This window comes from Mustela nivalis (assembly GCF_964662115.1).
Source record: "Mustela nivalis genome assembly, chromosome: 10".
In the NCBI taxonomy this organism is placed as follows: Eukaryota; Metazoa; Chordata; class Mammalia; order Carnivora; family Mustelidae; genus Mustela; species Mustela nivalis.
The window spans coordinates 108006859-108031559 of record NC_139029.1 but is presented as its reverse complement, the minus strand read 5'-3'; the positions used below and the strand labels follow the sequence as shown (position 1 = coordinate 108031559).

The window sequence follows — 24701 nt, the reverse complement described above, 5'->3', positions numbered from 1 at the left end:
ACCCACCTTTCTATCAGATTTCTCCCTGATTCCTAAACCAATCTTAGGATATGGTCATTGATTATCCCATTTCAAATGTAAGGCTAAGGAAAAACAAAGGTAGTTGATTTGTTCCTCTTCATACAGCTAGTAGTTGACAACAAGGGATCAATAGCCAAGTCCTTCTGACCTAAGCTCCCAGCTTCTCAATTCCACATGTGGTTACATTGTTGATGTAAGACCTGCTGGGTGCCTCCCCTAAATTGGGTACTGCTCAGATGGCAGAGTCCAGGGAATGCTGTAGACCAGGGGGTCACCTTAGGGTAGAAAAAAGGACTAATCACAGAAAAACCTTCCTACAGTCTTTTTTTTTTTTTTTAAGATTTTGTTTATTTATTTGCCAGAGAGATTGAGAGAGAGAGAGAGAGAGAGAGAGAGCTCACAGGCAGGCAGAGTGGCAGCAGAGGCAGAGGGAGAAGCAGGCTCCCCGCCGAGCAAGGAGCCCAATGTGGGACTCGATCCCAGGATGCTGGGATCATGACCTGAGCCGAAGGCAGCTGCTCAACCAACTGAGCCACCCAGGTGTCCCACCTTCCTACATTCTTAAGGTGTTTTCTTATTTGGCAGCTTCTGCCCATGGTGGGAACTCTGATTTGGCAGATGTGATAGAAAGTTTGATGGGAAGGTTTTCCCTGAGGCTAGGGATATGGTGGTTTGAAGAGGTACCAACAACAGAAGAAAACAAATGCAACCAAAAAAAAGTATTTCCTATTTCTTACAGATTCTCTTCAACCCCGAAAGATGTCTTTTCAGCAACAGCAACAATGCAAAATCTCTTGTCAGATCCCTCCCCAGGTTCCTGTGTCCTACCCTCCCCAGGTCCCTGTGCCTTGCCCTCCCAAAGGGCCTTAGCCATGTCTCCCACCCCTCAGCCAGCATAAGTGCCTCCCTATGCAACCTCCCCATGCCAAGAATATCTGCCAAAACAAAAGTGATTTCTCTGAAGCTACCCTCCTCAACTTGGTCATGAAGCAGATGGACTCTCTTTCCTTTCGCCATAGATTTTATTTTCACCCAATAACACGGAACCACTTATGGCCCCAGAAGAGGTTAATTCTCCAAATTCAAGGTGAATCTTCCATGATTTGTCCACCAGCTTTTGTCATTTTACCTCAAACAGTAGAAGTTGGCCAGATGTGACATGTTCTCAAGGCAGTCCTTGGAGCCTGGATAGGTGTGTTCTTCTCTGGCTATCATCAGCTATAATGGGCCATTCTTCCACCATAGCATTCTCTACCCACAGTGATATTCATCTCTCCATAACAACTTCTACCTCTTGAAGCTGAAGAAGAATCCCACAAAGGAAAGAAAACAATAACTTTTCTTTAGGTTTCATAAGGGAAAACAGAATTCTTCTAAATGATCTTAAAATTCACATGAGAAGATATTCTCCTTTTCTACATCCCCCAGAGTAGTTGTTGAAGTTTTCTGCCTTCTTTACACCTCCTCCACTCCATCTCTCATGGTTAGTTAGACCCCTCTTGGGACCAACCCCTGGCTCTGTGGTCCCTTCCCCAGTCCCACTGGAATCATGCCCTTGACTCTCTGTTTGATCTATTAAAAATATCATCCCTAAGGAAACTTGACTTTTGTACAGTTACTACTCAGACCATTATGGGTATAGACAAGGTTTGGGAATGTGGGGAATGGAAAAAGTTACATAAAAGGAGTAATGGCTTATACAAGGAAACAGAGCACAGGGAAAGAGGGGGGAACTCCTCCTTAGAAACACCCCCCACGCAGTCTCCAAATCCAATTGACTAGCCCCAAATATGGGCTCGACCTTCAGCTCCTCAGCCTTCTTCCCAGAGGAAACCCACTCTAGGGAAAGGAAATGATGAGCACTGGTGATGGAGTGATAAGACAGCTGAGAATCTGTGGGGTCAGCAGGACTCTCAGGGAAGAGGAGAGTAAATATTCCCTTTGAATTGTATTTAGATAATTATATCATCCTTCAGAACATCATGTGACCTCCACTGTGTACACTGATAAATTATGTATCTTTAACTAAAAGCCCAAGTGCCTCCCCTATATTGGATACTGTAGGATTTGCTCTAATACAAGGAATGGCAAAAAACAAACAAACAAACGAACAAACACATTGTAATTTTAACACTCCCCTGAGGCATCAAGGGGTAGGGGCCCACAATGTGTGATGCCATGTAACAGCTCTGTTTTTTTTTTTTTACTGTTTTTAGAGAGATGCAAATATAAACCACAAAACTTTGTGGGGGAGACAAGAAAACAGAACAGCCACCAGAGCTCTAAATGACTGTGTTTGTGAATGGATACAATCTTGTGACTGAATGGCTGAATGATGTCTCCCAAAGATGTCCATGACTTAATCCTGGGAATTTGTGGATATGTTACTTTACAGGATTAAAGGGATTTCGTAGGTGGGGATATCAAGGTGAAGTGAAGGATATGGAGATGGGGAAAGTATCCTGGATTATCCAGGTGAGCCCAGCGTACTCACAAGGCTTCTTATAAGAGGGAGTCAGGAAGATCAAGAGTGAGTCACAGGAAATGTAATGATAGAAGCAAGATATAGGAGTGATATAAACAAGGGGCCATGGGCCAAGGAATTCAGGCAGCCTCTAGAAGCTAGAAAAGGCAAGAAAACAGATTCTCCTTTGAAAGTTCCAGAAGGAACACAGCACTGCCAACATCTTAATTTTAAACTCTGACTTCTAGAACTCTAAGACAATAAAATCACATTGTTTTAAACCACTGAGTTCATGGTGATCTGTTACAGCACATAGAAAACTAAAAGAAACTTCATTCCCTTTGCTTAAAATTCCTGAAGAAGACAGAATGTGGGAGGATGAGGCAGGGGGCAGGGGCATAAAGGGAACTTGGCTCATGAGTCCTGAAGCCCCTAAACTAGGTCTAGTGGCCTGCTGGAGATGACACTCAAGAGAGCTGATAGTTAAATATTCAGAAATTTGGAAGCCTGTTGTTAAATCATTGGTAGCTTGAAATTGTCCAGGATTTACACCCTGAAAAGCACACAGATCCAGGCTCTGCTCTTCTCCCTGCAGCAGTGTTACCAGACACCATCGATTAGTCCCAGCTTGGGGGCTGATAAATTCAACAGTGCTGTGATGGAAGAGTGCCAGGTGGCAGGGGGATATGGGTACCTTCTAACAGCTGAAGACTTCAGTCTTACACCTGGGAGAATCTGAATCCAGGATGAGGGTCCAAGCTCCAAAAAGGAACAAAGGAACCATCACCTTGATCTCAGCCTGGTGAGACCCTGAACAGGGGTCCCAGCTAAGCCATGCCCACACCTCGGAACCATGAGATAGTCAGTAGGTGTTGGTTAAGCTGCTGTTTGTGTGGTTTGTTATTAGCAATAGCAAACTAGCCTACATTCTATAAATGGTTTCTTGCCCTCCCAAATATTCTCTTCCACAGGTTTCTAGTCCTTTTTTTTTTTTTTTTTTTTAATTTTAAACCATTGTTTACACAGTCCCAAGTCCTGGTTCTATCCCATCTTTGTCTCTCTCATCTTGAGACATTCAGATGACACTATTCCCCCAGCTATTAGGAGTGGATCTAACAGGACAAACACAAGGATAAGTCGCTCCAGAAGAGAGGCACAGGATCCATGTTCTTAATTAAATTGCTTGTAGATGTGGCTGTGGTGGTTCCTGTGATTGTGGCTAATTCCAGGGGATAGAATGGCAGCCACAAAGGGTAAAAAGTGTAAAAAAAAAAATGTGTGAGTAGGCAATGACACTCCCCTCCCCTCTGGGACCCTCATGATTATTGTCCCACTGTGAATATCCAGCCCACCAATGAAGGGCTTCTGTTAGAAGTGTGAGAGAGGTTCCATCACAGCAGAAATAAAGGAAAGGTCCCCAAACCCTCCCCAGATCCCTGAGCACTACCTACTGGCTTCAGCCAGCATTTATGCTGCCAGTGCAGGGCCCATGGTGCTCCCAGGAATGCCCACCAAAACAGACATGCAACCTCTGAGGCCACCACTTAAGTTCTTCTCATTGCACCTCCTTCCCCCACTGAGCACCACACAGTCCCACAAAATTCCAGCTCTCATGGGCTCCAAATATAAAACCTTCACAGTCCCCTGGCTTTCCATGAACAGTTAAGCAACCTACCACGGGTCCTATAACAATAGGGATTAGACCAGAATAGCCTGATGGGTGCTTCCTTCCCTTTCTGTCTTCTGATTAGAGCTGGTTCTTCTTGCAGCTTCAGGTCCAGTGTTGCCTCCTGGTGGTGAGAAGATCATTAGGAAAACCGTTCTCTCCCTCCTCCCATGTTAAAAATATGAAGCACTGGGTGTTATACACAAATTACGAATCATGGAACACTACATCAAAAACTAATGAAGTACTCTATGGTGACTAACATAACATAATAAAAATATAAAATAAAATAAAAATATGAAGACCTTGTAAAGCAAAAATGGTTCCAGAATTAACAAGAGCTGTCCTAAACCATCTGAAATTTCCCCAGAATTTCCTGACTTTCTAATCCCACTTTTAGGGAAGGAAATGGGTCCCCAGTGTTTTTTGCATGCACAAAGGTTAACCCTGCAAAAGGTACCCAGTGTGCCAAAGGGGCTTCTCTTCAACTCTGCTGTCTCCATTCAGACATCTCTCTCAGTGAGACCCCATAATTTTCCCCCTTGCAGGGAGATGGGAAGGTGACAGAGTCATAGGAGCACACAGGAAACAGAAGCTGGTTGGAAAACCTTGGGAAAAGTTTGAGGAGAATATGGATCATAGCAGAGGGAGTGGGGAACTCTGTTCAAGGGAATGACTCCCACCTTCGCATGGCCTCAGCCTCCATGACAGCTGCTTCCCTTACAGGTCCACCCTATCTTGTATCTTCCCTTTACTCCTGAAGTAGATCTCTCCAGGCAGGGGATTTGGGAGGGTTGGGGGTGCGAGGAGGAAGGATTCTGGCCAAGGAGGGCACTAGTTCCAGAGAAGGGAAGATTGACCCTCTAGGCTGGATACTTGACATGGGAGTCCATCTCTATTTGCTGTATCCTGGACAATATGGGTGGTCTGGGATTTCTAGCCCATAGGACCAAAGAGGTGTGCCTCCTGGGGTCTCTGGGCTGATATAGAAATACTGACAATGGAAGCTGACCTTTGGAGACGGATCTCTTCATTATCATCTCCACCTTCATGGAGCCAGATCTCCCTCCCCTAACAAATAGTTTATTTTGTTCTTTTTTTTTTTAAGATTTTATGAGTTTATTTGACAAAGAGATAGAGAGCACAAGTAGGCAGAGCAGCAGGCAGAGGGAGAGGGAGAAGCAGACTCTCCACTGAGCAGGGAGCCTGATGGGCTTGATCCCAGGACCCTGGGAACACACCCTGAGTCGAAGGCAGACACTTAACCAACTGAGTCACACCGGCACCCCTAGTTTATTTTATTCTTAACTCCTCGGCTAGATTTTGTCTTGTATATCCACTCGTTCATTCCCCCAAACATTCACTGAGCATCTATTATCTATCAAGTCCTGTGCCAGCACTGAAGATGCAAAGAGGAATAAGAAGGTCCTTCTCTGGAGCAGGGCACCCTGTGAGGCAGGAAACAGAAGTATACACAGGCCTTGCCTCCCAGTAGAACAGGTGAGGGCACCAAGCTGTAGGGAATGTACTGGGGATGTTCAGAGATAGCATCTCTTAACTATAACCATATAGGGCCCAGGGACATCAGCATGGAAGGTGGAGTTTTCAAGATGAGCTTGGAAGGCGAGAAGAAAAATAAACATCAATCGGACAAGAAGGGAAATGAATTCCAGTTTAAGAGAAGAACAATGGGAAAGTTACTGAAATATTACTGCATTTCTTTATTGATATTAAGCATCAGTCACTGAGAGACCAAGACATGCTGAGCTATGTGCTGAGGATTAGGAGTACAGAGATAAAAATAAGTGTTTCCTGATCTCCTAGACTAGCCCATCATTTGAGGGAGAGAAATTGGGAAATAAGTATGCAAAATGGGGGTGAAATCTTAGAATGAACCTGGCTCAGGCAACTAACAGCCTGGAAGAGTCAGATAAATCATGCCAAAGACAAAATGTCCTAGAAGTTCAAGGAGAGAAGAGGGCAGTAGGAGAAGAGGAATGGAAAGAAGGAGGATGTGACTGGCGGAGAAAAAAGCATAGAGTCAAAAAAAACCCAACACATTTTGGGAAACATAAGTAGTTTAGAAAAATGAGATGAAATATTATACACTCAACTTTTGAGACCTTTGGGCCTTATCTTCAATATGATAATAAAATTGGGGTTTATCTTCTAAAATTGGCTGTAAGAGTGCTGCAGAGGATGAATTAGAGCTGGGGCACTTTGGGACACCTGTGACAATGACAACTTCAATGAAACAATAGCAGTTATCATGAAGGTGATGGGGGCTGGCTAGAGGGAGGTGCATACTGTGGGTTGCAATACCAGCCTGGGGCATGAGCCTGCAGTTTGGGAGATAGAACTGGCAGGTGCTGCTAGCACGTTTAGTGTAAGGCTGAGTGGGAGGTAGGAGGTGGGGTGATCCTAGGTTTTTGGTCTGGAGGTCTCAGTATATGGGAACATGCCTCGCAGAGTTGGAAAGAATAAGACAACATGTAAGAAAGGATGTAGAAGGTGACAAATTCTGATTTTGTGAAATCAGTTTGAAGTGCCAAAGAATATCCAATGAATGTTAATATTTAGGCCTGGAGAAAAGGGAAGAGCGTGGGCTTTGGATTTGTTTGGCATAGAGGTGGTAGAAAACATTGGTAGAGAAAGAGGTCAGCAGTAATGTGTCAGGTGAATGAAGTCAGGTGGAGTTGAAAGGACTGAGCAGAGGAGGAAGAGGTCATGGAGGAGGGCAGAGGAGGCCAGAGAAATGAGCCATCATTCAGGTATTAGAGGAACCCAAGTGAGAGGAGTGAAAGAGGGAATATAAGAGTATCAAATAACTGCAGTAAGGTCCAACTGGATCAATACAGAACCACGTCCATGAAGATGCCATACATTTCCTAATACACAGTGAATGAGCAAAAGTGCATAAACATCAGGAAAATATCACTAAGAGTAATTGAGGAAAGAAAGGGGAGGATCATGAATGTTTCCCATGTGCCACATATGGCCCACAAGAAAGGGAGAGCTGTCTCTTTCTGCCATGTGAAATCTTATGCAACAGGGCTGCCTAGAGGGAAGGTAATTGCAGCAGAGAGAAGCTGGAGGGAAGATGCCAAATGCCTCGGCACTGTAGGAGTTATACATACTCAACACTGTGTTCACTACCTCAGTGAGGGGCGACAGGATCTCCTGAAGAACATATTCAAATTTCCCACAAGAGAAAAAGTCAGTTTTAACCACCTGCCAAGCCCAGAAAGCTCCCAAGTATCAGGACACCAGAACAATATCATTCAGATAAGGACTTCCTTGCCCCTTCTGCCTCTTCCCTCTGCAGCCCCTTTCCTGAAACCAGGGGTATTTGGGCAGGTGAAGGAAGAAGAGGAGAAAATCAAAAAAGCAAACAGATATTTTTCTTTCTGGTCCCAGAGAGAAAGAGAAGGAAATCCAATGTTCAAGGAAATATACCTTCTAACTACTGAAATAACATTGTTTAGAATAAATAGAAGTTATTAGAGAACTTATTGTCTAAGCATGATCCTAAAAGTCTATCATATGCTAGAGATTCCATCCCAGGAGGAAGGGAAGAGCTAGCCCCACAGAGAGGGTCGTAAAAGGCACCAATGGAAGAAATAGATTTGCTTTCTGACTTTATCCTGTGAGGGCTATTTATTCAACAAGAATTACGCAGAGAGATAGAAAAAGACAGAAAAAAGAAGATTTTCCATGAAAAAACAGGGGAGTCCAAGTGAAGTTAAACTGCTGATACAGAATTCTCTGACCTGATATAATATGCAGGCATACAGATCCTGCAGGCTTTCACAGATAAACCACAGAATGGTCCGCTTGTCTCATATTCATGTGAACTCCATCAGGAACTTTGGCTAGAGGGCAGAAAAAAATGATACGGAAAAGTGAGATTTCAGGGCCAAGATCTGGTGAGGGGAGCAGGGAGAGATCCAGCAAGCCAAGGGATGAAAGAGCCAGGAAAGCACTAACGAAAATAATGACTCACATGTACAGTAAACATTTACTAACAGCTTGGGAGGGTCAGACAAATCATTCCAAGGACAAAATGTCCTAGAATTTCTTAATTCATTCATACTTCATTCACAGAATCTCATTCAATCTTCAGAGAAAACTATGAGTACAGTGCGAGTGTAGGGTGTATGCTTTGTGCTTGGAAATGTGCCTGACATACTGTAAACACTATATAAGTCAATATAAGTCACATTTTGTCCTAAGGTAAGTGCTATTATTTTCACATTTTATGGATGAGGGAACTGAGACTTAGAAAGTGAAGTCAATTACCAGGGGTCATTGGTAAGTAAAAAATGAAGGTGGGATTTAAACCTAGGGATCTGCATCCAGCATCCTCATTCTTAATCTAGGGGCTTTGATACCCACTCCTCTCCCCTTACAGCCTCTTTCCCTCTAGACCCAGCAGCTCCAGAAACTGTTCTGTGTTGACCTCAGTAGTGCTTTGCTGCCAGCCATGCTGCTGACCAAACACTGAGCCAAGGGTGAGTGTGATAGCCGGGAGATTAACATAACACTGCCTTGCCCTTTAAAGGAGGGTTTTAAAGACTGGCACGATGACGGACAAATGCCCAAGTGAAAGTCCAATGGATAATATACTTTCATTCAGTGGGAATTTATTGAGCAAGAAATAGGACAGGGAAGAAGCAAGAAGTAGGACAGGACTGCAGCCAGGCAAAGGCCAGTAGAAATCACCACATATTTTCCTACCTTTCTTTCTTTCTTTCTTTCTTTCTTTCTTTCTTTCTTTCTTTCTTTCTTTCTTTCTTTCTTTTTTTCTAGATTATTTATTTGAGAGAGAGAGAGTGCACATGGCAAGGAGGGGCAGAGAGTCTTAAGCAGACTGCAGCTGAGCATGGAGCCCAACACAGGGTTTGATCTCCTGATGCTGAGATCACAACCTGAGCCAAAGCCAAGAGTCAATGCTTAACTGACTGTGGCACCCAGGTGCCCCCAAATCACCACGTCATTTGACATCACCATCACAAATAATTGCCTGAAGGCTAGCGTTGGTCCAGAGCTGAACAGCAGGTGGAGCTGAGTCTCTTGAGATGGGTACAGAAATTGCTTCTCAACAGCTTTGAAGAGCTAGAGCTTGTAACAATGAAAAGGATAGGGCAAAGAAAATGAGTGTTGAGGGGTAGGTTGTACCAACACAAGGGGTCTGATACCAGTTGTCCTGGTGACAGGGAGTTAAATTCTGGCCCACACTCCCCTTTTATTGGGGTTCATTTGGGTTTCAATTGTGTATGACATTCCTTCTCCTTTGTAAATACCAAATAAACCATATACTGGTGTTCCCCATTCTCCCTAGTACATTGACTCTTCTCTCTTCCAAACCTCTCATCCTTATCCACTCAGCAAACACCTTTTGTACTCAGTCAAACTCAAGTTCTCAGTCTGCTCAGTGACACAGGTCTGGAACCACATTCCCAATAACCATTCAAGATGTTCCACTGTGACCACAAAACGTGCACAGACTTAAACTCATCTTTTTCTCACACAAATCTATTCTGTTTCCTCATCACCCATTAATAATAATACCTGGGAGTCATCTTTCATAATTTTCTTCTAAGCTTCCCATTAACTGAATCTCATAAACATACTTCTCTGATGATACTTCTCTCATCAACATGCTTTCACTACCACCACCACTGCCTTCCTTCAGACTTGGAGATGTTTATAACCTCTTTGAAACAGACTAGTGCAACGTTTGACCATACCCCAGTCTGTCTGACACTTTGCTGTCAGAATCTCTGTCAACACCTTAGACATGATCCTTTCACCATTTTAACCAAAAGACACTCATGGCTGTCAGTGAATGACTGCCAAGATGAACTTTGAGTTCAAGGAATTATGTATTCCACTCCATTTGTCTTTCCCACACCAACTTCCTTCTATGACCCTAGGCACAGATCAGTTCCAACCACAGAGACCCACTGGCCAGTCCTTTGAAAAGGCAAGGAAGAAACTTTCTCAGAGGCAAATCTTTCTACTCTAAGACCAGATCTGGGATTAACCCAGTATGTCAGAACTGGTCAGGAGCACCAAACTCAAGTTCTTTACAGTAAGCAGGGTTTATCAAGGATATCAACGGTAGCCACTCCCCAATTGAACAAAAATTGCAAAGCACAACAATCAGTGAGTTATAGGCAGAAAGGAAGAAAAAGAGCTAAAATAATCCCTGGACTTTGGCTAGGTTGTGTGGAGTATTATAAAGAGGCTTCAGAATCTGAGATTAGAAAAATAGGAAGGAGAGAACCAAAATGTCTGTGAGCAATTGGGAAAGGTCTCCTAGAAAGGTGGAGAAGGGGTTAAAAGGAGTTAAAAGTTAAAAGGAGTTAAAATTTGGGGGTAAAGAGAGATCATGTGTAAACAGAGATTTTCTGCTCCTAGCAACAGTGAACCTCCCTATACTTAGAGTTCAGTAGTCTTCATTATGGTCTGATTTCACCAGCATAAATTTTGAGTGACCCTGGGAGAGAACATGACACCAAAGGAGAGTTGATTAAACACAAGCCCTATTTTCAAGGGCCTGAGTTGAGCTCGGAGCTCTGGAGTCACACAACAATCACTACCTGATGATGAAGTGATGAGGTCACAAGTGGGGCTCCCCTCCCCAGCCTTGGCTTCCTCAGAGCTAAGCAGAGGAACCAGAGGGAAAATCCACCTTCTCACACACAGCAATACCATCCACCTCATTTGACTACTTGTCAAGTTCACTACCAACACAAAGGGGTGAGTTGCATTTGGACAACTGCAAATGCCCCATCTTTTCCCTCTCCTTTCCTAAGAGTGACTTAAAGGACCCCAGACATTGAACAGGGTTAAGATGATGGCTATTTTTGAATGAAAGCATCCCTTCATTTCAGAAGCAAGAACTGGGCTGTGCCTCATTTGAAATAGAGATTCTTTTTATTTTTTTAATTTTTTATTTTTTTATAAACATATATTTTTATCCCCAGGGGTACAGGTCTGTGAATCAATGAAACAAGATGAAATAGACATTCTTAACAAATTTCGAGTTTAACTTAATTCTCTCCAGAGAGCCATATTGCTTTCAAAACTAAATTAGAAAAAAAAAACAAACCTAAATTAGATAAATGTATACTTTTATATTGTTCAAGGAAATCAAAGGAGTGTCAAATTAGATACAGCTTGCAAGTATTGTCAGGGATTGAAAAGCCCTGCTCATATCTAGAAGTCAAATCATCCATAGAAGACCTAACTCAGGGCAAAACTTAACAGAGGAGGAAAAAAATTCTTTCTTAAAATTATATTATGTGGCTCTCAAATTCATATTTTCAGAAGAATTAGAATTTCCCTGTTCATCTCCTCCTTTCCTGAGTTCTTCCCTTCCCCTAATCATGGGGAGGAGTCACAGAGTGGCCTCTGGTAGTCCAGCCATGGTAGAGATTAAGTTTCTTTCCATCCCCAGTTTTCAAGTGAAGAAAGCAATTCTCAAGGCTTTGAGGGCTTAGGGAAAACACAGGAATGAAAGAAGTGTCCTGAGTCCCTAAACCTGGTAACATACTTTCTCATTCCATCTCCAGAGGGTTAGAGTAGTAGCCCTGCAGGAATTGTTTCAAACCCTTGTTGTGCCATGAGTGCTTTTAGCAATTTGACCAAATCCATGACTTCAGAATAATGTACTTAAATTAATTAAAAGACATGGAGTTACAAAAGATGCCACTTATACTGATAACATATGATTAAATATGGTTTTATCATGGGGCGGGGTTAGTTCCAGGACCCTAGGTTGAAAACTCCTGCTGAGGGATATGGAATTGAGACAAGGTAAGTGAACAAAAAGCAGGGTAAGGGTGAAGAGACCAAGAGATGTTGTCACCAATGACTCCAAGGACAGAAGGACAGCTCTAGACCCCAAACCATCCCAGGAAAGTTTTTCATAAAAGCAAGGAGACCAGGAGGTGTGAGTGGGAAGCCTCCTGGTCCTCTTGCAGTGTGGTCTCCCACATATGACCTGTTGCATATTTCTTTACAGGACCCAGAAAATCAAAAGAGAATGTCAAGTGATGATAAAAGTAAATCTAGTGAACCTAAGAATGAGCCCAAGAACTGTGATCCCAGGTGTGAACAAAAGTGTGAAGCCAAATGCCAGCCTAGCTGTTTAAAAAAGCTGCTGCAACGGTGCTCTGAAAAGTGCCCACGGGAAAAATGCCCAGCACCACAAAAGTGTCCACCGTGCCCCTCACCATGTCCCCCACCGTGTCCTCCTCCATGCCCAGCTCCCTTCCCCTCCAAGTCCTGTTCCAAGTCCTGTCCTCCTAAATGTCCATCTCCCTGCCCACCCCCAGAGTGAGGCACCAAGGGCACCTCTCATTCCAGTACCTCCAACGTGTCTACCGTGTTCACCATCTTATCCTGAAAGCTGAAGCCATGAACTGACAAGTAAACGTGTTCCTCTGCTGCACAAGGCTTTCTTCTCCTGTTTTGCTTTGTTTTGACAGTTTGGGGTTTTGTTGTTGTTGTTTTCCAGCACTAAACCACCAAGAAACAATCCCTAGAGAGAGAGGCTATTCTGGCATTCTACAATCAACGGTTTTTGAAGACAGCCTCCCCTCTGGCCCTACCTGCTGCATAGGGATGTGGCATCTCCTGAGGGGTACATCAGGGCCTTCAGACTGAGAGAGCCATAAATATGGCTGTTAACAGTGGCTCACCTCAGGAGCCCAAGCAGCCATGACAGAGGAATAAAGCAAAAGGGGAAAAGAAGAGTGGGATATAGAGGAAAGGTCCAGTCTGGAAAGGCTCAGGAAAAACTATGCCCTCAGCTATTAATCCCACTGCATAATGCTTGTGCAGAACTCTCTGAAAACAGGCTGTGTGGGCTTCAACTCTAGCTCTGTTCTAAGCTATGGTTTCCTGCTCTCCATAAAAGGAACGCTGATGCTAACAGTGGGCTTACAGGATCTAGTCATGAGGCCTAGGAGGTAATGTGTGTCCAGAGCCTGATATACTGGGACATAGCCAGCACTCAAAGAGGGGAACACACCGCACCTGCCCAATTTTCACATGTCACACCTGAACATAATTGCCCTGTGCATTTCTTCCTCATTAGGTACAATACTTAGGTTCTAACTTAAACCTATAAGCACAGCTAGGCATTCTTTTCAAAAATAAAAATTAAAAAAAATAAAAAAATAAATTTTAAAAAATAAAAATTTAAAAAAAAATAAAGTACTACCTGGGTGGCTCAGTCAGTTGAGCCTCTGACTCTTGGTTTCAGCTTCATGATCTCAGCATCATGAGATTGAGCCCAACATCGTCAGGCTCTGTACTCAATGAGGGGTGTCTGTCTGAGATTCTCTCCCTCTCCTCCCTCTGCCCCTCCCCCACTCATGTTCACTCTCTCTAAAAAATCTTTTTTTTAAATTAAATTTATTTTCAGCATAACAGTATTCATTATATTTTCACCACACCCAGTGCTCCATGCAATCTGTGCCTTCTATAATACCCACCACCTGTTACCCCAACCTCCCACCCCCCTCCACTTCAAACCCCTCAGATTGTTTTTCAGAGTCCATAGTCTCTCATGATTCACCTCCCCTTCCAATTTACCCCAACTCTCTTCTCCTCTCTAACTCCCCATGTCCTCCATGCTATTTGTTATGCTCCATAAATAAGTGAAACCATTTTATTTAAGATTTTATTTATTTGCCTGCCAGAGATCACAAGTAGGCAGAGATGCAGGTGGCGGGAGGGGTGGGGGTGGGGAGAAGCAGGCTCCCTGCTGAGCAGAGAACCGGATGTGGGGTTCTAACCTAGGACCCTGAAATCACAACCTGAGCCAAAGGCAGAGGCTCAACGCACTGAGCCACATAGGTGCCCCTCTAAAAAATAAATCTTAAAAAAAATAAAAATTGAAGTTGTGAATTACACTAATGTCAGGCTGATTTGGATACTGAACCATAACTATATAACAAGTCACCATGGAGAGAATTCCAGTGAAGGGTGCATGGGGTCTCTATTAGGGAAACATCCTGTGAATCTACAAAATTTCAAAAGGAAAGCTGTACATAAAAGGATAAATTCAAAAGCGCATCAATTAGGATTGAATGGGAAAAATATTCACAGCTGCTATGTTAAGTGAGAATTATTTACAAGTGACTATGGAAAGCCCACATCAACCTTGCTTAATTCACAAAAGGGAATATATCAGTTCACTTTGCTGGGAAGGGTATTAGAATAGGAAGGGGGCATAGAAATAGAACTGTAGGAAATGCGGTGTTAGGGCCTGGGATTGTGGTCACCATTTCAATCTCCCTCATCTCCACCAGTCTCTACCCCTCTTCAGGGTGGGTCTCCTTCCCTCCTAGGACCACCTCCATGTGGCCAGGTGCAGACCCAGTTTGTTGATGAGTTGGGCTTGAGATGCCCCTATTACTTCTGGGAAAGAAACCTGATTGCCCAGGAGTACCCTGTGGCCAGATGGAGAAGAGAGCTTTGCCACACAGACCAAACAAGTTTGTCATTACAACCCACAAAATTCAAGTGGAACTAGGTTTAGGATTCTTTGTTATCACAGTAAGGGGAAATGAGAGAGGCCAAAGCTAGGGAGGCTCACTACAGAATCATGGCTCACAAACAGCTTTCCATCCTTCTGAGTCTAGAAGCTGGTACAGGACCAAAGAGGTGCAGTAAGAATAGATAGTCCAAAATGTGCTCAAGACATCTGGGACCCCCACCAGACCAAGTCATATAATTAGGTAGGTGCAGAAGCAGATTTTGGGGACATGAGTGCTAGACAAGTCTTTAAGGCATGCAATCCCTCCTTTTCCAGTTGTGAAGATTACTACCTTCTCTGACATGAAGAAGCCTTAGTGTTCCCCAAGCCCTGCAGAGAGGTGCCTCCTGGATACTGGGAACTTCTGGAGAGCCTAGTTTAGGGCATTAGGGTCCTATAGTCAACTGTTGATAAAAGATGGACAACTCTTGAACCTCAGTAGAAATCATGAGTAAGGGTGGGAGAAAAGATGGAGAAGGAAAGAGAGAGATCAGAAATAGCATTATAATGTGACAGCATCTTTCATCTATTTAATGATCACTTTCAAATAATAAAGCTGAAAATCCCAGTGCTATAGTGTGTCACTGTTGATGAGAGCATAAAGAGACAAAAATCATTTTAGTAAATAATTTGAGAAATATGGAAATATGTATCAGAAGTATAAAATGGTTTAATCTTTGGACCCAGTTGTTCCATGTCTTGGAATCTGTGCAAAGAAAAATAATTCCAAAATGGAAAAAAAGAAAAGCTATGTAAAAGCTGATTATCACAGTGTGATTTAGAAATAATTTAGATCTCTAATAGAAACTTGATCAAATACACTTTATTACTTGATGAAACTTTATGTAATTATTAAAATGTATTAAAGGCGGGGGGAAGCAAGGTCCCAATTGGATATATAGCATAAAAGCAATCATGTCTAACCAAAAACTTCTATGAATGTTGACGATGATGATAGAAGGAAGTTTGTCAACATTCTAGTTATTTTATGACAATGGAGTTATGATTAACCAATATAGTATTTTTATTTTCACTAGTCTTTGGATTTTCGTAAATAAACTTTTATTTCTCATGTAATAGAAAAATGTATATAATCATAAATACTTCAGAAACTCACCAAAGTCCTTTCATTTGCTTAATGAACTAACTAACTAAATAAAAAATAAATAAAAGGAAAAGAAAGAAGAACCACTTCCTACACCTGAGTGCGCACCTTGGTTGCCTTCTTTTGAGTGGTAGGGTCTCAGTCCCAGGTGTTCAGCAGCTCTGTGGCAGTGTGGGTTAGGGGCTGGTGCTCTCCTGGTTGGCTTTGAGGACTCTGGGCACAGAGTAGGTGGAGGCCATCTCTGAGAACATGAAACCATCCATTTGCCAATTTAGTTCTCTTTTCTCCCATGTAAATGAAACCAAAGATACACATCTCTTAATGGCTACTTTCCCAACAAAAGGCTGGATCAAAGGCAATGCCAGGAAAGATGGCTAGAACATGATGAGTGTGCTACCTTCCTGCAGAATGCCATAATTACTCCTAGCCCCAGTGGCAGTCACTGGAGCCCTGCCCCAAATGGTAGAGAGCTGTATAAATAAATAAGCAACACCTGAAGAGTGGCACCATGAGAACCCTTAAGGTGTCAGTCTCAATGGCTCACAGATACTGTGATAGTGCAGGACCAAGCCTCTCCTGTCATGGAAAAGCTGTAAGAAGAGATTCTACCACAGACCCCTTTGCATAATGGTTTCTTGAGAAGCAGGTAGAGGACTTGGATGTCCTCCCAGACCAGGCCAGCTGAGGGCGGTGCTGTGAGCTGGCCAGTGCTATATGAAAGGGCTGGCACACAATCACAAGGATGCCTTGCTTTGAAGCTCTGAAGCTGGAAGGAACCATAGAGCTCACTTTTATGTGTCCCCCACATGCAAGTGACAGCTGGGGAGATAGCCTCAAGGAGCCAGTTACCGAACCTGTCTTATTTTCATGTCTTGCTTTCACATGACCAAATATTCCAGCTAGGGACACGAGCACAGGCACATCCTGGGAGGCTTTATTGATGATGACAAGTCATAACTGCTTCTGTGCCACAGCTGTTGATGCTCAGCAAAGAAATAGGCGGGTAAATACAGTAAGTCAATTGCCAAACATATAAAGATGCTAAGATACAAATTGATTGTAAAATGCATAACAGGGTATTTTCAGATGCACCACATGCCTAAAAAATGTGATGCCTTACCTTACAGAGCTCTATGCTCTCTCCCAGGCTCGAGGGAAATGATGCCCAGACTGAGGGTTTGTGCTTTTCCCATCAAAAATACCCCCATAGTTTCTCACCTACACCACCCAGAACCTCCGAACTAGCTTCTGAGGTTCCAAGTTTTCCTTCTAGTCCTTCCTCCAGTATAAGGCAGCCAAGGCAGACTGGCTAAAATCTAAATCTAAACGTATCACTCCCTTGCTTAAAGCCCTAAAAGGTTCCCTTTTTCTTTTTTCTTTTTTAAAGATTTTATTTATTTACTTGATAGAGAGAAATCACAAGTAGATAGAGAGGCAGGCAGAGAGAGAGAGAGGGAAGCAGGCCCCCTGCTGAGCAGAGAGCCCGATGCGGGACTCGATCCCAGGACCCTGAGATCATGACCTGAGCCGAAGGCAGCGGCTTAACCCACTGAGCCACCCAGGCGCCCCAAAGGTTCCCTTTTTCTAAACAGCAGCTTGAATGACTTGACAAGTCACACAAAAGTCTTCCCGCACTGCCCCCACCTCCTTGGTTGGCTTTACCTTGTTACTTCTCTCTCCTTCTAGAACTGTGCAGCCTAGCAACAGGTAAATTCTGGCACTTCCTGGCATGACAGAGAGTTTCTGGCCTGTGTGATTTTACACTTGTCTGTCCCCTGCATTGAGTCCTCCTCTGAATGGTCCACTTGAGCAGATCTTCATCTCCCTCGGAACCCAACCTAAGGGTCACCTGCTTCAAGAAGCTCCCCCACTGCCTCCTGCAGGCTGGTTAGAGCCTGCAGCAGCCTTTTTGTGACCTCAAAGCATCTATGCATTTCTCCTGCAATGCTTACCCCACCATATTTTGTCCATCTGTTTATACTGGGCTGTTTGTGACATTTAATAACAACAAATGAGTGCATGTTCAGTGGCTTTGGATGCACTTTTCTAAAGAGGAAGGGATTGCTCTGGGCTGAGGCCCTGGCTACTATGTTGCTTACCCTCACCACATGTGTCATTCCCAGAATTCAGAGGTAGGAGAGGGGGACAGGGCTGGCTATGGCAGGCCTGTGGCTGAGAAGAAGGCATCCCTGGAATTGGTCACTTTTCCCTTATGTTACAAGACGCAGATCCTGCCAGCCTTCCCCCAGCCTCACCTGGGAAGTATAGCCTGTCTTTGAGGAGATTTCTCACTTTGGAAGGCAGTATGGTAAAGGGAAATAGTTTGTCATCACAAAGATGTGGATTCGAAGTGAGCCCTATACTCTCAACTGTGAAGCCCAGGAAAAATGTGTCACCTCAGTGGGAGAAGTGGTCTGTTTATGCCCTTGAAGAATGAGAAGAAAATCCTCACTGAGGTGTGGAGAGGACTGACCAGTGAGGTGGTGAATGCAAAGCCTCTGGCATGGGAAACTGAACTTAGAAAGCCAGGACTCAAAGGCACTCAAGAATCTGGTCAGCTTGGAGTCCCCAAACCCATCTTCTATGGCATACATCTTGTTCTTCCTTTCTGCTCTGTGAGGCAGTGGGGTTGAGGAGGAAAGAGAGTTAAAGGAAAGGAAGGTAAATATCTTAGAAGGCAAGTGGATTTCCACCCCATTCCCAAACTGGGCCCAGGAGCCCACAGATCACAGTAAGAGCCAGATGTGACTTTTGTAACTCTGAGTGTACAGGCACACAACATGTCCAGTGTCTCAGTTGTCTGGTTGAGGAAACTTAGCTCCAGAGAGGGAAACATCTTAATCAAGATCACACTGAGTTGGTTGCTAGGACAGTCTAGGATTTCTAACCCTAACCTGGGCCACGCTGAGGCAGGACAAAGGGGGAAAAGGACTGAAGACCGATATTAACATAAACAGTTTAAGAATATGCATCTCCCCATTTTCTGTCTCAGTGGTCTTTAACCTGAGGACCATGAACCTCCTGAAGGTGAAGATGTGTACCTCTGTATATTTTCTCATCACCTCAGTACTGTTAAGAACCACTGGCTGCTCTGCATCTTTGTTGCCTCCCTAAAGTTTATAAGGAATCCCCAATACAGTGGTGTCCTAAATGTTTTTACATGGGCCATTGCCTGGTCTAGACATGATCTCACCACATGATCTTGAAGAAGGTCCTCAACAGGGGTGCCTGGGTGGCTCAGTGGGTTAAAGCCTCTCATGATCCCAGGGTCCTGGGATCGAGCCCCGCATCGGGCTCTCTGCTCAGCAGGGTGCCTGCTTCCTCCTCTCTCTCTCTCTGCCTGCCTCTCTGCCTACTTGTGATCTCTGTCTGTCAAATAAATAAATAAAATAAAAATAAAAAAAAGAAGGTCATCAACACTTTTGTACCTCAATTGCCTCAACTTAAAAAAAAATGCAGTTGATAAATAATTTAGTGCCTCCTATTTAAAGCACATGTTAGGCTGAAACAAGGAAGGGGAATCAGGTGGCCTATCACGTCCCCTCTGGGTGCAGTGGCCTGTGACCCACAGGCCCTCCCACAACCCTGTGCAGGCAACACTGGAGGCAGGGAAGTGAGGGGGTGGTGGACTCTCCCTAAGGAGCCCACAAGCTCTCCAGTAGCACCTGCTTCCAGGGAACAAGGTGAGCCACATTCTATACCATTTGGCTTTATCAGAGCCACTTCCCTATAATATGCAGACGGGCCAGCCAAGTGAATCAGAAGAGTCTGGGAACTTTTATGATCTGAACAAAGAAGATAGTTATTTGATGAGAATAGGGGGGAAAAAGCATGTCCTACACACACCTGACTCTCTTCTGCTGACCCTGTATAATTACACACTGGCTCCCAATAATGATAGCTGAAGAAATTTAAAATCTTCAATCTCCGATGGCATTCAATCAGATTAGCCCGAGTCTCACTGGAGGGTTGGTGATGGTTAAGAAAACTATTTAGGCACCTTATCTCAAGATGTAGGATCTTAATCTCCCCAGCTTTGGGGAGATTAAATCAACTAAGGTAGATTTTTGAGGACTTGGACCCCAAATACTCCCACTCTAAGGGCATTCAATCACCTGGCTGGACTACTACCACCCACAGAAGACAGAAGACTAGGTGGATTATAAGTCATAATCTAATCAAGGAGGATGTTTCCCCCCCATCCCCATTCCTGCCCCACCACACAGACATGCATCCACATACTTATAAAGTCATATAGGTGCCCAAGCTAATCATTCATGAGTAGCACAGAACGTCAAATGTGCAATGGACCTAGCTTGACTCATAGGCTACCATTGCTATTTTAATGACAAATAGCAAGCCAGAAAGGGTCAGGGGCTTGCCTAAGGTCACATATCTTGTTAGGGACAGATGCAGGTCTCTGGGCCTCTGTGCAGTACACTGTTTACTACATCCCAATGAGTAGAAAAGCACAAGAAAAGATGAGCGCCAGGAGGACAGAGTAAAGGTGACGGAGTAAGAACCAAAAGAATCGGCATGGCTTCATGAGGGAGCTGAGTCCTGAACAAAGTCAGATGGCACTAACATTCTATAAATAGCTTGAGGGTCCTGAGTGTTGACACGTAAGTTCTCAAATTTATTCCTCACAAGGAATCTGTGAAATAACGTTATCCCTTCCCAACGAGAAGAAATTGAGGCTCTGAATAACTAAGTAGTTTATCCAGGATACACAAACTCCTTGTAATTGAGTCAAGCCCAAGTCAGTTGGGGTCCTGAACCTGGTACTTTTCCCATACATCACTAAGAGCTGGTATTTGACTGATGGGTTGACATGACCAGTGAGTAGCTACTTAAATGATGGAGTGCTAAGTGGGATTTTACATCTTCGTTTGAAACTTCCCAAGTGCTCCAGAAGTTGGGAAGGTCTATTGATTTTCTATTGCTGCTGTAACAAGTTGCCATAACATTAATGGCTTAAAATCACAGAAGTATATTATCTTAGAGTTCTAGAAGTCAGAAGTCTGACATAGATCTATCTGGGCTAATATCAAAATGGGAGAGCCTGAGTGACTGTCAGTTAAGTGTCTGCCTTCAGCTCAGGTCATGATCTCAGGGTTATGGGATCGAGTCCCACATCAGGCTTCCTGTTCAAGGAGGAGTCTGCTTCTCCCTCTCCCTTGGCCTGTCTCCCCTTGCTTATGCACTCTTTCTCTAAAATAAATAAATAAAATCTTAAATTTCTTAAAGAAATTTAAAAAATAAATAAAAATGCCAACAAAGCTGTATGTCCTTTTGGAGGTGCGAGGGCACAAACTATCCACTTGCCATTTGTAGTTTCTGAAGGTTGTCCACATTCTTGGCACCTGGTCTCCATCTTCAAAAGCAACAATGACCAGTCAAATTTTTCTGTGACCTCACTGTGACACTGGCTCTTCTGTCCCCTTTTCCACATTAAAGGACCCTTGTGGTTCCATTGGACCCACTTCACGGTCATCAGCTAACTGTGAGGCAGAGAGAGAGTCCTTTGACAGAAGTGGAACTCTGACCTCTCCCTAACTGCTTCTATCCTCCTCCATGAGAATATGACCTGCTTTCTTCATTGTTCCACACTTCCTATTTGGTCTCCTTCCTGAGGCTCAGCCAAAGCCACAGAAATGCTTGTGGCACAAGCAAGGTCAGCTCATGCATCCTGTTGTAGAAAATTTCTGGAAATCTCAACCAAGCAATCTCTCTCCCTCAACTTCTTACCACCGCTTTCCTGAATCAGCTTCAGACTGTCCTCTCAACAGAGCTCTAACAAACATTCTTCTGTCGGGCTGTCTGTAACACTGGTGCCCACTCTCCTTGCCTGGTAATTCCTACTGTCCAGCAAAACACATCACAGACATTCCTCTCCCAGAAGCCTTCCAAACCTTCCATCCATCCAAGACTGATCAAGAGACCTTCTTCTGGCACATGCAAGCATATATCTACAAATCATATCTATGAGACTGTTGACCCCTTGAAAGCAGGGTCATGAATGACTGAAAGAATGTATATCCATTCATCTGTTGAAGAGCATCTTGGCTCTTTCCACAGTTTGGTGATTGTGGGCATTTTTGCTATGAACATTGGGGTATTCTTGGCCCTTCTTTTCACTACATCTGTATCTTTGTGGTCAATACCCAGCAGTGCAATTGCAGGGCCATAGGGTAGCTCTGTTCTTAATATTTTGAGGATGTTGTCAATACATACAATGTACTATTACTCAGCCATCAAAAAGGATGAATACCCAATTTTTGTATCAACATGGATGGGACTGGAGGAGATTATGCTGAATGAAATTAAGTCAAGCAGAGAAAGTCAATTATATGGTTTCACTTACTTGTGGAATATAAGGAACAACATGGAGGATATTAGGAGAAGACAAGGAAAAGTGATTTGGGGGAATTGGAGGGGTACACAAACCATGAGAGACTGTAGACTCTGAGAAACAAACTGAGAGTTTTAGAGAGGAGAGGGGTGTGGGGATGGGTGAGCCTGGTGGTGGGTAATAAGAAGAGCATGTATTGCATGGAGCACTGGGTGTGGTACATAAACAATGAATCTTGGAACATTGTGGGGGAAAAGAATGAATGAATAAACCCAGTGATGGAGAATTTCTTGCGCTCTAGGGCTCCACAGAGTCACCTTGTTTCTTAGACAATGTTTCACACAAAAAAAATGGAGATGAAGAGGGAGAAGAGAAATGGAAAGAGAAGAAGGAAAAGGAAGAGAGCATCAATCCTCTGTGCACCAGTCCTAAAGATCAAAATGTCACCTGGTCTGTCCTCAGCTCACCTTTTAAAAACTATCTGGGGGAGTAAGCATCCCAAAACTGTATAAACCTTTAAATGAACATCTGATTTTAGCAAATACGTTACTTACGAAATGACCTAGACACACTTCTTCAAGTTAAGGGTGACTTCATCTTCTTTAAAGTCCCTGAAGTTCAACCAACTGTAGCAAACAAGCACAAGGCCACCCCTCCATGGTGTAGGGGCTTTTTTTTTTTTTTAGATTTTATTTATTTATTTGTCAGAAATAGAGAGAGAGCACAGGCAGGCAGAGGTAGAAGAAGAAGCAGGCTTCCGGCTGAGCACGGAGCCTGATGTGGGACTTGATCCCAGGACCCCGGGATCATGACCTGAGCCAAAGGCAGATGCTCAACTGACTGAGCCACCCAGGTGTCCCAAAGGGCTTATTTTATTTTTTTTAAAGGATAAAAGCAATTTATATGATAGCTATAATATGATTAAATTTATGTAAATATAAATCATCCTTAACATTTAAGAAAAGGAGCTTTGGACGACATTGGACCAGAAGGACTTCACAGATATATTCAGAACATTTCTTCCTAAAGCAGCTGATACACTTTATTCTTCAGTGCACATGGAAAATTCTTCAGAATAGATTGCATACTGGATCCCAAGCCAGGTCCCAACCAGTACCAAAAGATTGGGATTATCCCCTGCCTATAAGTGGCTTCTTTTATAACAAAGGTTTTCCCATCCTCTGATACATGAGATCCTCATCTGCTCCCAATTGTCTCCTACATTCACCTTCTTTATTCCTTAATTAATATATTCACTCCATTAATGGTCATTGATCTTCCACTTACTAGCCCGCTATCTTCTAGGAACCTATAACCTAAGGTAGTAATAAGATCTTGTACATAAGATAACTGGAATTCCTAATAACTATAGTTATTTACTATAGTAAATTTCATATAAACAGCATCAACATTAGATGCTATGGAAGTTCAGAAGGAGGTGATTTCTGGTTTAATGTAATCAGCAAAGGCTCATGGAATGTAGACTTGAGTGGAGCCTTGCTTAGGGTTTCACAAGTCACAGAGAGAGAGAAGTCACACAAGACAGAAGTGGCAGGCCACACAGAGTCTCAGAGAAAACTGAATGTGTTTGCTTTGAAACTTTTTCTATCATGCCCCCCCCTGGCTTTTATTGACCTAAGTTTTAAGAAAAGTTTTCCCAGAAGGCAAGGAGGCAAACCAGTTTTGTTCCATTTTATTTTCTTGGTCACTGTGAAAACTCTATAACTCCACTTTTAGAAATGCCATAAATCAAAGTGAGAAGATGAAGATTACCTGCTTTCTACCTCCCCTTTTCCTTCACCCTACTTCACAACCTAAGAGTAACAAATGACTCCAATTTCCCTGAAGATTTCTAGGTAGAAAAATCACTCTTTCCATGTCCTTTGTGTGCTTGGGGCCTTAAGACAAGCCATCTTCCTTGGGTCTGGAAGTGTGACTTTTCAGGCTCAATGAAGAGACATCCAATGGAAATGTCCAAAATGGGCCATACATGCCCTTGACCCAGACAGACCCCAGGTCTCAAGCATAAAGTATTCTCATGGGTGAAGACAAGATGAATCAGGTGGATCTTATCTCTCACCACATCCTGAACTGGTTTGGCCAGACAAGGAAGCCAATCCCAGTTTAACAGACTGAGATAACGTTTTATGAACATTCTTTTGCTGCTACCTCTAATGAGAGGGATCTGAAAGGAGCCCCTCCCTGCTGAGGTCTGGTGAGGACCCAGCGGCCCAAATGGAGGCTGATTAACAGGCATCCCAAGCAGTGACTCAAACCATGGGCAATTTCAGAGGAAGCTCATTATGGCGACTCCACAATTAGGACATCAGCCCACGTAGCAAGTCAGTACCTCAGGAGGCAGGACCAGGCACTGTATAAAAGTCCCTACTTTGCTGGGCCCTGCAATCCACGTCCTTGTTTGAGTCTTGTTGAAGACAGGTAAGTGGGGACATCTGTGTCCTCTCTCCCTTTCCCTTGCTTCTCTGCCTTCAGGAGGCTATTCTCTTTCTTCGCTAGACTGTACTTTCCACAGATTTT

At 43.6% G+C, this 24701-nt stretch overlaps 1 protein-coding gene and 2 long non-coding RNA genes across 3 annotated transcripts in view; 2 read left to right on the top strand and 1 right to left on the bottom strand.

The window, feature by feature from the left end:
- LOC309842017 overlaps positions 1-24701 on the top strand; it is a 273345-nt gene that overhangs the window by 50724 nt on the left and 197920 nt on the right. The gene's annotated exons all lie outside the window — the stretch shown is intronic.
- On the bottom strand, positions 1040-17017 carry LOC309842020. The gene is made up of 3 exons (XR_014299453.1): positions 16932-17017; positions 4161-4275; positions 1040-1321 (listed from the first exon to the last, which is right to left on the bottom strand). It is a non-coding gene; the product is annotated as an uncharacterized lncRNA (long non-coding RNA).
- On the top strand, positions 10789-12609 carry LELP1 (late cornified envelope like proline rich 1). The gene is made up of 2 exons (XM_082685817.1): positions 10789-10916; positions 12184-12609. Exon 2 carries the CDS (start codon positions 12205-12207, stop codon positions 12499-12501), a length of 297 nt encoding a protein of 98 aa, XP_082541943.1. The 5' UTR covers positions 10789-10916; positions 12184-12204; the 3' UTR covers positions 12502-12609.